Below are 14,465 nucleotides of genomic sequence, written 5' to 3'. Positions count from 1 at the left end.
TAAGTCTCCAAAAAAAATAAATGTTTTTCTCTTTCTATCAAACCCACCATTTGTCCTGCCAGGTGATGTCTTCCCTGAGGACTTTTCCATCATGGCCACAGTGAAGCCTAAGAAGGGCAGCCAGTCCTTCCTGTTGTCTCTGTACAATGAACAGGGCATCCAGCAGCTTGGTCTAGAAGTGGGCCGCTCTCCAGTCTTCCTGTATGAGGACCACACAGGCAGACCCAGCCCCGAGGACTACCCCCTCTTCAGAGGAGTCAACCTAGCCGACGGAAAGTAAGTGCAGTCTTTCACCTCACTTGTACAAAACGCTTAAAAAGCGTGTCAGGCTCTACTTTTAAAACAATTTTAAATCATTCTATTAGAGTGGACCCTCACAATGATGGTAGGCTTTGACAGCAGTTTTGTTTAAATTTAGAAGTTTGGAAGCAACTTTTTGTCACTCTCAACCTTAAGTGTCATTGACTGCGTAACCTCACTACGCTACTAACAACTAGGATTTGAGATTGTATTTCACTTTGGAAGACAGAGATGGATAGATTCGAATTCAAATGGACAAACACAAAAAGAGGCCTGTAATCCAGTAAGTGTGTGAATTGATTGTACCTCCCATTCCAGGTGGCATCGAGTGGCCATCAGCGTGCACAAGCAGACCATCACCCTCATTCTGGACTGTAAAAAGAAGACCACACAGAAGTTACTCCGAAGTCCCCAACCAGTCATTGATACCAAAGGAATTATAGTGTTTGGAACAAGAATACTTGATGAAGAAGTCTTTGAGGTAGGCGTTAAACTCAAACTTTTAATCCGAGCTTTGTATATAGTATAATTTGGCAAATTTGATGGGTCATTTGGGACTGTTTGCTTCATGGACTGCTGGCTTGCCATTTATTCCAGGTTCAAATTAGCTTCAGCTTTTGCTGTTTTCATGTTGAAAGGCTGTATGAAAATGAAAAAACAAAACAAACAAACAGTGCCTTTAAACAGATGATTTAGGCCCATTTCTATATAATCAGACTCGTCCTTTTTAATTACAGCACAGACACATGTGGCTGTGGTGCCAATGGTGGTCATCCCCAGTCCCCAATTATTTTGAAATACTGCTTGAAATTGGGGACTGCGGGAGAGGCCGCATCCTCTATAGAGATATTTGGCTTGCCCTAGTCCACCAGCATCTGATCCTCCTGCCACCCACTCTTTCACACGCACACAATCGTAAATCAGACTTAATTTAAGGTACCACATATCCCACATCGTCCGCAAAAGAACTTGGTGTCCTGCAGTTCCCTTCTGCTGCCAGCTGTGCTAGATTTGCTTGCTGCTCAGTTCATCCTCTTTTGCTGTTTCAAAGTGTTGCCTTATTGTAGCTAAATCTATAATCAAGCTGTTATAGTTCTCTTTGCGGCTTCACGTCTGGATTCTTTGTTTAAAAGGGCTATGACACTTCGCTTTACAGAGGTTTTTCCACAGGCAGCTACTTGTTTCAGTTATTAGAATAAGAGCTTTATTCCTTCCACCCCTTCTCTTCCGTTTATGCTTAATAAAGATAGGGAGTCAAAAGATGTATGATAATCTGACTGGTGAGAAGAAGCTTTTTGTGCTTTATAATACCTGCAAGTCCCTGATATGGCTCAAAAAGTGTTTGTGCACTATGAATTCATTTGGACAGTTCCTGTAAGAGAGCTTTTGTTGGGTTCCTGTAACAAGTTTTTGTCTGAATATGTGTGTCTCTTAAACCTGACCCCTGTGTTTGTGAGGAACACAGACACACACACAGACACACCAAAATATTCTGAGAGGCACAAAGAATAGTGTTGCCTTTGTCCCTTTGGAGTTGTGCTTGTTTAAAAGAGGGGATTAGTCTGCGAGGCCAAAGCCCTCAATAATAATTAGTAACAGAGGCTGACTGATGTGACTGATCCTTAGCCAGCTGACCTTTAACCTTACTGTTACTCAGCCGTATCAGATGAAGAGAAAGAAATATGACATCACTTCCCTAGCCACTGTCGCTAAAGTTTCCCTGAAAGACATGGACAAAATTATAGCCTTGTAAACAAAATCGAGTTTCTAAGTAAGAGACTTATCTGCAAAATGAACTCTACATATGAAGCTTTTTATCCAATGTTGTGGGGAAAATGTGGTTCATGAGGGAAAAAGGGAAGGATGCCAATTTTACTGGAGCACAAATAAAGATATCGTGTCATCTGTTTATATGTCTGCATTCTGTGTTACAGCCATTATTTCCCCTCTTCAGCCTATTAGCTCACAGCTGCCAAAAAGATGACGGCATTTATCCGTTTGTAACTCTGCTCTACTTCTATTATTTGCCCCTAGCATACAAATCAGGAGATCGGGGTGATAGTGGAACAATTAAATCTTAGCCAGCAATTTTAGCAGCGGTAACAGTTCAGTAGTTACCGTGGGAACGGACAGATATTTTGTGGGAGATGTTTAAAGCCCCCCCTGCTGTGCGTCTGCCAGTTAGGAGACAGGACAGGCTCCAGTGCTGCAGAAAATGGAAATTATGCCACATAGTTTCCAAATTATGCTCAGGTTGCACTCCTTTTCCTCTCATTACTCTCTTTGTAGTTTAGTCTGATCCCGTGTTGACTTTTGCCAGAGCTGGTTACCCCCGAGAGCTGGTAAGTGTGAAAACACAAAATAACATATGTGATTTCACTGTCGGACCTTTACATTAGAGTCTGGGGATTTCCAGGTCAATTTCTTCAGAAAACTGCAAACCTTTATTTTTATTTTTTGCACGATACTTAAAAAGAAAACATAATTGCTGGTAATTGCTGATTTATAAGAGATTTTAAAAATGACATACTTAATGGGTCCTAAAGGGAAAGTACAACCCCGAATCACATTTACATATTTTCCTTCTTGCCTGTATTGCCTCTTAATCCATTTCACTTGTTTTGGAGAGAAAAACATGAAGTGAAAAGATTAGGATTTATCACACTGTTAAATCAGAGTGATTGGTGCTATACTTCTTTTTTTAATGGAGCCTTTCCTTTGCATACAGTAGTAAGAAGAAAAGCAGTACTTATATGCTTAGGTGGTTTGTGGTTTGGTTTCTGACAAGGTTTTTGTGGTCACAAAGAGCCTGTCTGTCCTCTTGCACCACTCTATTTTAGTTGCTTGGTTAAGGGTGCTATGTTTGTATGGAAACCCGTTTCCGCCACTAAATAAAAAAAAAAAAGCTAGTATCCATAACTCGAAATTTCGAGTTATTTTCTCGAAATTTCAACTTATTAACTCGAAATTTCGAGTTAAATTTCGAGTTAGCTTTGCCAATCAAAAATATATAGGAAATGACGTCATTCATGTAGATTACGGATTGGCAGCGCTAACTCGAAATTGCGAGTTGCTTTTCTCAAAATTTTGAGTTAATAAATCGAAATTTTGAGTTAATATGTCGAAATTTCGAGAAAGTAACTTGGAATTTCGAGAAAATAACTCGAGATTTTGAGTTATGGATCCTTTTTTTTTTAGTGGCGGAAACGGGCTTCCATAGTGTTTGCGCTTGTGCCAATAAAAAGTGTGAAGGGAATTAAAAAGATTTTTAGGTGTGCAAGTAAGCAAACTTTTTTTGGAACCAGGTACAGTAATCGGTGCTGTTGCAAACTAATTGTAATCTTTTGTTTTTTCCCTTTTTCTCTATGATTGTTGTTTGAATGCTATCAATTGCCGCCATTATTCAGTATAAGCTGCTTTATATCATAGGTTAAAGACCCTACAATATTAATGGGAAAACCCTAACAATCACATGACCCTCCTATGAGCAAGCACTTGGCAACAGTGAGAAGGAAAAACTCTCTTTTAACAGGAAGAAACCTCCTGGAGAATCAGGCTCAGGGAGGGCCGGCCATGTGTGAAATATCTTCTTGAAGTTTTCACTTGTTTTGAGATGATGACCATGGATCAGTAGAGCTACTCCTCATACACTGAAATGCGGAAGTGCAAGCATAAAGTTTTGTGTGTGTTTAAAGCAGATTTAATGTAAAATGAATGTAATAAAAATGACTACACTCATTTTATCCATTAATTTGAAAGCAAGTCAAAGATCGCCTTGATTGTTGAAATATTGGTTACGCTGACCAGTGTCACCCCTGAGATCATCATTTTGTGGTTTAAATCTGCTTAAGAGTGCTTTCCACAGCTATGGTCTTCTCATTAGGATTAACAGTTCTTTGATTCAATGAACAAACTCCCTGAAACAGCAAATGAGAGTGTAGCCTGTGTAGCATTTAGCTTGGTTGACATAGCTAGCTAACATGAGGTCTTTTAGAAAGTTGTTTACTCTCATACCCTTACATTCTCTTCCTCATATTTTTTAATTTCGATTAAACCTTCACTTATTTTCTGTTATATGTTTAGCTCCGGAAAATATTCACACAAGAGTTAAAGCAAGGTGCCGTTTTATGTTTGGGAATGCAACCTGGAATGCTGACCCCTGCTGGTCTTTGCAAAATCTACACAAAAGTGGTAGACTGGTCATTCTAAGAGAATAAGCGTGTCATCAACCAACATTAGATTAAGGTGTTTTGAAAACTATCAAATTAACATTAGCATAACAAAATTGCAATATAAAGAGTAGCTAAATCACCTTAAAGGGTACTTCTCTGACAGATATACCTGTGGGTACAGATTAGATATTATTGTTTCTCTGTTTGGATGTATTTCTAGTGTCTCTTTATCTCTGCATGAAAGACTCCAGATTCTAAATGTACCCCTGATTTCCTTGTTCAATGTTGTTTCAAACTGAGTTTGCCAAGAACAATCAGAGATAATTTAATACCCATCCCTTAGTTGTAAGTAGCATTCAGTGAAATGGCGACCTGTGGTTGGTCTGAGGTAACCTAAGTGGGACAGATGAACCACTTGGCCCCACTCAGAGTTAATCCACAGGGGAAAGCGGTTGAATTGAAGCAACTGAGGTGGAGATGTGCAAACACAGCACTTCTTGTCTGGCCAAAAGCACAGACAGCAACTTCCATGAATGTGGACAATGATATGGTGGAGTCTTTATCACAGAAAGATATATTCGGCCTGTTATAGGGGAAGACATCAGAGGGAAGTTTTGAGTGTACAGAAAACAAAATAATGTTCCGAAATGAGAAGGGCTGGAGGAGAGGGGGAGGTCAGAACAGGAGGTGTGGGTACAGAAGCCAAAAATGTTGGGTCATTCGCTGGAAAGAATGAGGAGTTCTCTCCCCAGCTGATGTCAGTCTTGGAACAGGAGCCGCACCACATGACATCATCCAGAGGTTTCCTTGGTATCCGCTGATAGGCTGTCCCAAGAGCGAATGGGAGGGTGAGTGATAAGTTTGGTAGGATAGGTAACAAAACAGAAGATGATTACGCTTTAGATATACAGAAATAAAGGATTAATGATGAAATGAATAGGGAGGGTTAAAAGTAATAGGGTAAGACTAAGGGAGCAGGGGAATGGGTCTGGAAGCCTTCAGTCGGAGTGGAAAGAAGCAAGTTGCGGGGCCCCTGTAGAGAAGATAGAGCCAGGAAAAACTAATAAAAAAATGCAACACATGAGCTTGATGCTCATAATGAGCTTTAATATTGTCATGGCCTGATGGGTTTTTACACATCCTGTTTTCCCATCTTCACCTCAGGACTTTCCTCCATTTTTTCCCGCCAACATCTTTATTGTTCACATGTTTCAGTCATCTAAGGTAAAGATTTGACAGAATGAGTGATATTTGCAGCAGACTTTGCAATCTCCCAATACACTTTGAACCCTTTGTCACTCAGTTTTCATTGGTCAGTTTGAGTGACTTTGCCAGACCTTGGCTTGGCTCCTGTGTTATTAATTTTTTTCTCAGTTAATAGTTTCAGTAGCTTTAGTAAAAGCATTTCAGTTTGTGGCTCTACTGTTAAAAATGTACGTGACCTCAGATTTCCATTGGGTGTCAGAAAGCAGTAGCAGTTTGTTCAGTTTTTCTAATGCGTGGATAATGGCCTCTCTTCTTTTGCCCCATTAGAGGAGGCCAAGAAATTTGATGCCCTGCTTGGGTCTCCATGACTGCTTTGTATAAAAAAAATTATAAGTGGAAATTTAGGTTCTTCCACAAAGAAAAGAAAGGGGGGAAAAGGAGATCCGGCTTCAAGTGGACAATAAAAGTGGTACACATAGTAATTAATCAAAGCATTACAAAAGTGTGTCTCTCATTTACACTGCTCATATATTACACAGGACTTCCTAATGTTATAGAAACTTTAAAAAAAAAAGTAGCCCCAATCTTATGTGTGTATGCATTTTCCCCCCTACTCAATATAATTCACTAGTATAGTGTGTGCTCGGTCATTTTTTCTGTTAGGTTGACTGTAACACAGTCAGAATTTAATGCAGAGTTTCGCCCGGGGCTGTCTTTGCTCTACAGAACTCCTTGAAAAGCTTATCCACGCATTTATTACATCCAGATTGGACTACTGTAACTCCCTCTACTCGGGCCTCCAACACTCCTCTCTTTGCCGGCTCCAGTTAATTCAAAATGCAGCTGCGCGTCTTTTAACAGGTACGAGAATTCATGAACACATAACTCCAATTTTAGCCAAATTACATTGGCTCCCTGTTAAATATCGTATAGATTTTAAAATTCTTTTGTTCACTTTTAATATTTTGAATAATTTAGCGCCCAGTTATCTTTCTGATTTACTCCATTCATACAATCCCAACAGGGCACTTAGATCATCCAACCATAGGCTCCTAGCACAACCTAGGACTCGAATGAAGTCGAGAGGCGACCGGGCCTTTGCATCCGTGGCACCCAGACTCTGGAATAACCTCCCCGTTCATATTCGCACTGCCGAGTCTATCCAGTCTTTTAAATTACGTCTTAAAACTTATTTTTTTACTTTGGCTTTTGATTCTGTCTAGTTGGCTGTTTTAGCTTGTTGCGTTGTTACCTATTGTTTGTTGTCCTCTTCTATTGTTTGTTTTAACTGTCTCATGTTTTTATTGACTGTGAAGCACTATGGTCAACACTGTTGTTTTTAATATGTGCTATATAAATAAATTTTGATTTGATTTGATTTGAGAACTCCAAATGAGGGATGAGGGATTGTACGGCGTGTGAGCCAGGGACCAGTGTTTCTGGATAGATCATCTCAAATGATCTCAAGGTCTCAAATAACCCTGAATTGCAATGTAGAGAGCCCTCAAATCCCCTGTTCAGAAGTGTGATGGCAAATTAGCCCTTGAGCGCAGACACTGAGAAGGCCACAAACATGGCTGATCAACATATAGCTCAGAGAAAGTTCTGTAACTACATTCCTAAATCCAATTCACTCATCTTACACTCTGCTTTCTGAATTCAAATGCATTCTGCCACAGTATAAATCCTTAATCCAAAGACGCCATGATGTTCAGTTTATATTGAAACTATTTCTATGAGATGCTGACTGATCATCATGATCATTTACAAGTCAGAAGCTAGTGGCGCTGTCAGTCTTTTTTTTTTTTACATTTACATCTTTGTAATGGCATTTCAGTTCAATTAGATTAAATTTTATTTATATATCGCCAAATCACACCTAAAGTCACTGCAAGGTACTTTATACTGTAAGTAAAGACCCTGGAATAATACAGAGAAATCCCCAACAATCAGATGACCCCCTATGAGCGCACACTTGGTGACAGTGGGAAGGAGAAACTCCCTTTTAACAGGAAGAAACCTCCAGCAAAACCTCTTTTTGTTTAAACTTTCCCAGATGCAACCAGTTGCGGCAGATGCAACCAGTTTGGGTGAGGGGTGGGCATAAATGGAGAGGGCACATATATCATGCAAACTCCAGTGAAATGCAATGCAATGCACAAAACCCAGCCCCTAAATATATGATAAAGTTTAATCAGCACTTGAAAAAAGTTCCAGCAGAAAGCTTTAGCTAATAAAGAACTCAGTGTATGATGCTGAAAGTCCTTACTGAAAGTTTAATTTACCCAATCACACAAGTACTTATATACCTAACATTACACTATGATGGCAACTGTGGATTGAACCACCAACCTTCTAATTAGTAGACAACTGTACTCCTTAAGCCACAGCTGTCTTTGCCTTTACTGTGGAAAAGGGTTGTGGTTAGTGATATAACTTTAAACCCCAAGTATATGGACCTGGATCCTAGTAGCCACTTGCTCCACATACTTATGTCTTCACGTGCTTCTTTGCATTATCTTGTCCAAGGTATACATCCTGCTTCACTGAAAAAGCACACTACTCTGTACATTCTAGGCCAGACATCACTATCCTTGGGATAGATGGAATTTCCACGGATAATTAAGATTTTCCTTAACTCATGTCAAAAGTTGATATTTCACTCCCTTTTTTTCTCCGTGTTATTCCTTTACTGTGTCAGCAAACCGTGAAGTGTGCCCTCAGCACTTTTTAATGTAGATTTCAGCAAATGCCCAAGCCAAATGCCCTCCTGGGTGAGTGAAGCGGTTTCAGCTTTCCCAAAAGAACAGGAAATGGGAATATGCCTTCCCGCAGTCCATAGAGATGTGGGATTAAAGTCTTATGTGCAGTGAGTGTCGCAGGGGCTGGGAAACTAAGGGTTAGAGTGACACGGGACATCCAGAGGGAATCAAAAAACTGGGCAGCGACAATGAGGTGGGGGAATGGTTACTGTAGGGGGCTGTGTTGTGGATAAGTGGGGCCGGCAGACAGACATGTTGCTGTTGGCAGCAGCTCTGAGGACTGAGATTGGACTAGAGTCTGGAGGGGAAAGTGGATGAAAATTCAATTGATGTCTGACGACGGTTTACATTTATGCATTTTGCTTTAGTTTTCTGCACGTGCGTGTGTCTACACATATACTTCTATACCTACATGTGCGTGGTTATGTGACTTTCTATGCATGTGTCCTTTCTGATTTATTTCCCCTATGCAGCGAGATGACCTCTGCAGCTTGTTGTTTGGTTTTTGTGGTCAGGTTGGACAATGCCCAGACGCTGGGGCTGCATGTGAGTGCGCCGGTGTGGGCTGGCAGTGACACCAACGCTTGGCTCGGAGCTCGGGGGTGACTGTGGAAATATGTTGGGAAAGTAGCGCTCCTTAAACTGCAGCAAGACCTCCAAGAGTTACATTCTGCTCTTTGGGGGCCACCTACTCATTTTCCTATGCTGACATCTGATCATAAAAATGATGAAAACTCACCTAGAGTTTTTCTTCTTTTGACTGCTGCCTTTGTCTCCTGTGAGGTTTAGAAGGTAAAAAGAACCATTATCAGATGTCCCCGTGGATATGTGAACATAATGAGCGTTGGTTTGTGCTGTGTATTTCGTGGTACGCTACTCTAAGCTTGAGAAGGTGCAGATTTCATGGGACACAGTGCCTGCCCCTCCACCAGCAGGGCGGGGGGAGTTGCCTTAGGCCCTTCCTCTAATCAAAATGCACCTCTTTTGGTCTATGCTCACCTAATGCTTTAAGTATGTCTCTGTGTGTGCAAGTAAAATGAAAAAGACGGAAGAAGAATATGTGTGCATTGGTAACTGTCCACTTTTAACCTCCAAACATAGCCACGTTTACTCCCGTTCATTATGCGATGTGATGATTTTGAAATGTCACCAATATTGATTTTCGTCCTATCCATCGCATTTTGTAATTCAGAAGACGGAACACAATGAACTTGGTCCACCCTGCATGATTGTGGGTCAGATACAAATGGAGACAGATGTTTGGCATTGTGATCACCAGAGCACTCTCCTGCCCCCATCTGGACATAAGCAGAAAAATCTAGCAGTGTTGTGTTTCGGGAAAAAAGAAAAAAAAAGAAAATAGGGTGAGCTGGGGAATAAAAGCTTAAAAGACTGTGTGATATTTTATTTAGGAAAACTCTGAAAAGATGAATTTTTCAGTGGCATTGATCTGTACGGATTTGCTCCCATTCCGCATTCTTGCTGCGAGCTGTGGCCTTGCGCTCTTAACATGTTATGTGCGTGCAGGTGTCTTTCAGCGTGAATCGTGTCCAAGTGAGGCTGGCTGTCGCTCACAGCCACAGGCGATGGCTTTAACACCAGAGCTCGACATCAGGCGAGCTCTGGCGAGGAGCAGAGTCGTATTTCAGCGGAGTCTGGGGAGATGCTGACAACTGCAGCCCTGTTATTGTCTGAGAACTCTGCCTTAAGCACTGCTCTGATGTGCCACATGATGCTCCAGAGTGAAAAATATCACTGTCCCTCCTCTAACAGGAGAGCTGATTGCATGTGTTCTATGGTTTCACCCAGCGTTTGGGTGTTATGCAATAATACCAGGGTTTTTTGGTTGTTTTTTTTAACCCTTTGTCTCAGATGTCAATCACCTCATTTCTCGGGGTCACATATCGGCTCCTTGTGATGTGACTCGTGAGGTGAAGAATAATCTATAATGTCCTGTTAACCAATCAGCCTTATTACACGCTGAATGTCTGACTCTGCAGTTGCACTGCCGTTTCCCCTCGTCAAAATTATGGTGACACAGCCCAACCCATTTGCACTAATGGAGTAAATTCCTCATGCTCTAATGGGTTGCTGGACTAAGCTGGGCATTCAGGGCCAGAATTCAAAATGAGAAATTTAAGCATCAGCATACGTCTGCGGTATAGTATAGGGAACATTTAGCTCCTCCCCTCTAACTGTAAAATAGTAGCTTATGCAACATTTGGCTTCAGAATCCGTGGAGTGACTTGTGGTGAAAAGAGGCTCAAAGACAGGAAATCAGAACCAGCTTTAGTGGTTGCCATGCCGCCTCGAGACTTCGACAGTAGTTTTACTGTGAAGGTGTGCAGCTTTCAATGTCGGTGTAGAAAACAAAACACACAAGAAAGCGGTGGACTTACTATTATCACATGCCTGGCAATTGAGGCTAAAAGTTAAAGGAGGTCTTATACAGATATGCAACTCATAAAACAGCTGAAGTCATAGTGAGAGCCTCATTATAAACTCTAGTGGAGGTTGATGGATGTCAGCCTTTTTTTTTACTTCTATCCCCAGCAGGGCCTGTGCAACAGTATACTTTTCTACCTAGGCAAGCAAGGACCTCTTTCTTTCTTCTTTCTGTGTACATGTCACAGATCATTAAGCGCCTTCTGCCATGGTGCTCTACGTGCTGCGAGGATGTGCTAATTAAAGCTTTGGTGTATGATTAATAGTCTCGTCTTGGAAAACTTAGGTTCATGCAATACCACTTGTGGCCATAATGTACCCTGACATTCCTTTGGCTGCTGTGGGAGATGGAGGGGGGAAAAAAGAAAACAGAGAAGTGCAAGAATGGCATGTGAATAGGAAAGCGGTGCAATGCTCCAAATGGAGGGGGCTATTTTGCTGTAGAGTGGGTTTATTTCTTATTGAGTGTGACCTCATTTCAAACACTGAATTCCCATCGTCCCCTGTCAGCGCAGCTGCGCCACACTGCTCCGCTGAAATAAGAGGGGGCATTGCGCTACAGTGATACCAAGTCTACCCTCCTGTAGATTGTGGCTTCAGAGGTGGCCATTTGAAAGCTTCAAAGTCCATAGCTGGGAGTGCTGTGTAATGGCTCCTCTAGTCCTTCTGTTTTGGAGGAAGAGACTGATTTCCCTGCATCCACTATAAAGTCCAGCTATAACATAAACCAAGGATGGAGCAGGAAACAACTTCTAGTGAAGTGTTTTGCAAGGGTTATTAAAGGATCTGAGGCAAGGGGTACTGAGTGGTATGTTCAAGCAAAGCAGTGGGATTGGTGCACTTCATTGAACTCTCACTGGTTAGACCACAAATGCAATCCATTTATGCATGTCAGTAAAGAAAGCTCATTTCAGCTGGAAAGACATGTTGAGGGTTTTTTCTTTTTCAACTTTTGGCAATTGAACATAATTAAAAACACTTCATCCTCCGTGGCAGTCCGTTCCCATAGCTGCGTCGCTTCACGATCCTCCTGCCTCCTGGAAATATATTTGTTTCAGCTACGCTGACATCGTGTTTGATTGATGTGGAATGACATCACTGAATTTGGAATTGCGACCAGGACATGTTTGGATAAATGCAATACAAGGTTTTGGTGCCATATGAATTCTTTTCAGAAACATGTGGGAAGCACACCCAGCTCCCTATGTAGCCTGGGGATCCTTCTGAGCCTTTCTCTCCCTTGTTCTCTCTCAGTAATTTTCTAGCAGCCTTCTCTGTTCTGTCTCTTTTTTAACTTCTCTCTGTCTTAAATCTCTCTTCCTCTTCTTCTTTTCCACAACTGCATGTCCACTCAGTGTATACATAGATATACACAGAGCTCTTATCTCTTCTGATCTAGTCCTAGCTGCAGGTCTGCTCATGCACATGCCTTACACAATCAGTTTGAAGGTAAAATCACTTACAATTCACACAGACTGAGGTCAGGCTTACATGTTGTGCTCCAAACATTTGATCTTGTTTATTGTGTTGCTGTAACTCTGTTCGCCTGACACTCTTAACTCTGATGCAAAATGGCATTCTTGGACCCTTGACAACGTTCTTCATCATTTAGTCACCCTGAGATTCCCCTGGCTTGACCTAGTTTCTTGACTGCCTGTTCTGCAGCAATGTCACATTTGCAGTGTAGATGCTTTCCCTTTTTCACCTCACAGGTCACACAGTGTCATGCATTGCTTCTGTCATTTTCATTTGTTTACTTATTAGCATGCATGTATGTTTGGGTTTCTAGGGAGACATCCAGCAGCTAATGATTGTAGCAGACCATCGTGCTGCCTATGACTACTGTGAGCACTACAGCCCTGATTGTGAAGTGCCATCCCCTGACCAGCCACAGAACCAGGACCCCGGCACAGACAACGCTGTGAGTAACATTACTTTTCTGCTTTTCAAATCATCTCTGGCTCCATGTTTTATTCTGGCACTCCTCTAAATTATTTTTTTATGGTTGGCTGGAAGAACAACCAGCAGATTCTGATCCTGTGATCCAAGCCTATGAGCAGCAGTGTGCTTTGTAAGGAGCTGGGATAAACAGTGTGTTTAGAGCTCAGTATGTGAAAACGAGAATTTTAAAACAAATTCTAAAACCTACTGGAAGCCAGTGTAAAGAATATAAAATGGGAGTGATGCTTGCTCGATTGTGGGAACCCGTTAATAATCTGGCCGCAGCATTCTTTATTGCTTGAAGACGTGAAAGAGATCATTTATCTAAGCCAGTAAGCAAAGCATTACAATAATCTAAGGACGATGAAAAAAATGCATGAATAATTTTCTCCAGTTCCAAAAGAGACCATAAGTTGCAATTTAGAAATGTTCCTTAAATGAGAATAGCAGGAACAAGACATGAATTTTACATGTGAGTTGAAACCTAGAGAGGATTCAAATATTACACCAAGGTTTGTAGCACTGACTGATGTGAACAAAATGAAGTAAGAGCCCGACTGATTTGAGAATATATATCACAAGGAGATATAATCATGTCTTAGTCTTGTTGACATTTAAAATAAGGTAATTATTAAAGAGCCAACCAATAAACCATGGACTAAGGTGAGCAGCCTGCACAGCTGGTGAGGCTTAAAAGACATATATAGGTGAGCATCATTGTCATAGAAAAAGCTTGAATGGTGCTTGAATTGTGATAGCAAAAGAAAGGATGTAGAAAAAAATAGTAAAAAAATAATAATGTACCCAGTACTGAACCTTGTGGAACCCCACAGCTTAACGAAGCAGTGTTAGAAGAGAAAATGCTCGTCCATGAGAAAGAAAGAAATGTAATGCAGAGCCAGAGATAACAATGATGTGGTTTTTGTAATTTTGCCTCTGTACAATCCCAGAATGTATTTTAAAGCCAGTAATCAAAATGTGCGAAAGTCTAGAACTGCTGGATGTCAACAAACGCTGTGTTTCCCATGAAGATGTTAGTGTACAAAAAGCTATGCATCTAATTATACATAAATGACAAAAAAAAATCACAGGTTTCGTCCAAGTTTTTTTTTTTTTACTTGTTAACCAGTGCATAAGTGTAAGTGCAGCTTTGTAGGCTACCGCTTACTAGAAGCAGTTTTTGTAGATTCTTTACATACAGAATGAAACTACACATTATAGAATCCAACAAAAGAACCACTTAGTATTTTCTTGCTGGTCTTACTCATGGAAATGATTAAACCATAATTGTCTCTAATACTCAAATCAGATCTTTGCTGGATCCTGTGCTGAAAAGAGCCTCTTGGCATTGTGTAAGAAACCTGCAATGTGCCAGAGGAAAAGTGCTGACTGGGAAGAACCAAGTTATCAGTCTATGCATTTACTTAATCATGTTTAGGAATGATGTGGTGCCTGCCTAAGCTTGCATTCATGCACTGTGTCATTTTTCCCACTGAATACCAATATACTCAGTGTGTGCTAATTAACGGGATGTCAAAGAAGTGTTACAGGATGAACAGGAAGCTCTTCCTTTTGACTTTTTGATTTGCCCAGGGCCCTGTTTGTTACACAAAATCTTGCCCCTCTGTTTTCCTTTTTT

General features: G+C 41.1%; 1 protein-coding gene across 3 annotated transcripts in view; it reads left to right on the top strand.

Moving 5' to 3' along the window:
• The window catches only part of col5a1 (procollagen, type V, alpha 1), a 74,951-nt gene that overhangs the window by 21,269 nt on the left and 39,217 nt on the right, over positions 1-14,465 (top strand). For all 3 annotated transcript variants that reach the window (XM_085359933.1, XM_085359932.1, XM_085359931.1), the window contains exons 3-5: positions 63-276; positions 619-781; positions 12,675-12,806. In XM_085359933.1, the coding sequence (XP_085216059.1) occupies positions 63-276; positions 619-781; positions 12,675-12,806 (509 nt within the window). The remainder of the gene's footprint in view (positions 1-62; positions 277-618; positions 782-12,674; positions 12,807-14,465) is intronic.

This window comes from Diplotaxodon limnothrissa, linkage group LG7 (genome assembly GCF_057381915.1).
Source record: "Diplotaxodon limnothrissa isolate DT_005_m linkage group LG7, D_limnothrissa_male_GT1.1, whole genome shotgun sequence".
NCBI classification, from domain to species: domain Eukaryota; kingdom Metazoa; phylum Chordata; class Actinopteri; order Cichliformes; family Cichlidae; genus Diplotaxodon; species Diplotaxodon limnothrissa.
This window is presented reverse-complemented; position numbering and strand designations above follow the sequence as displayed.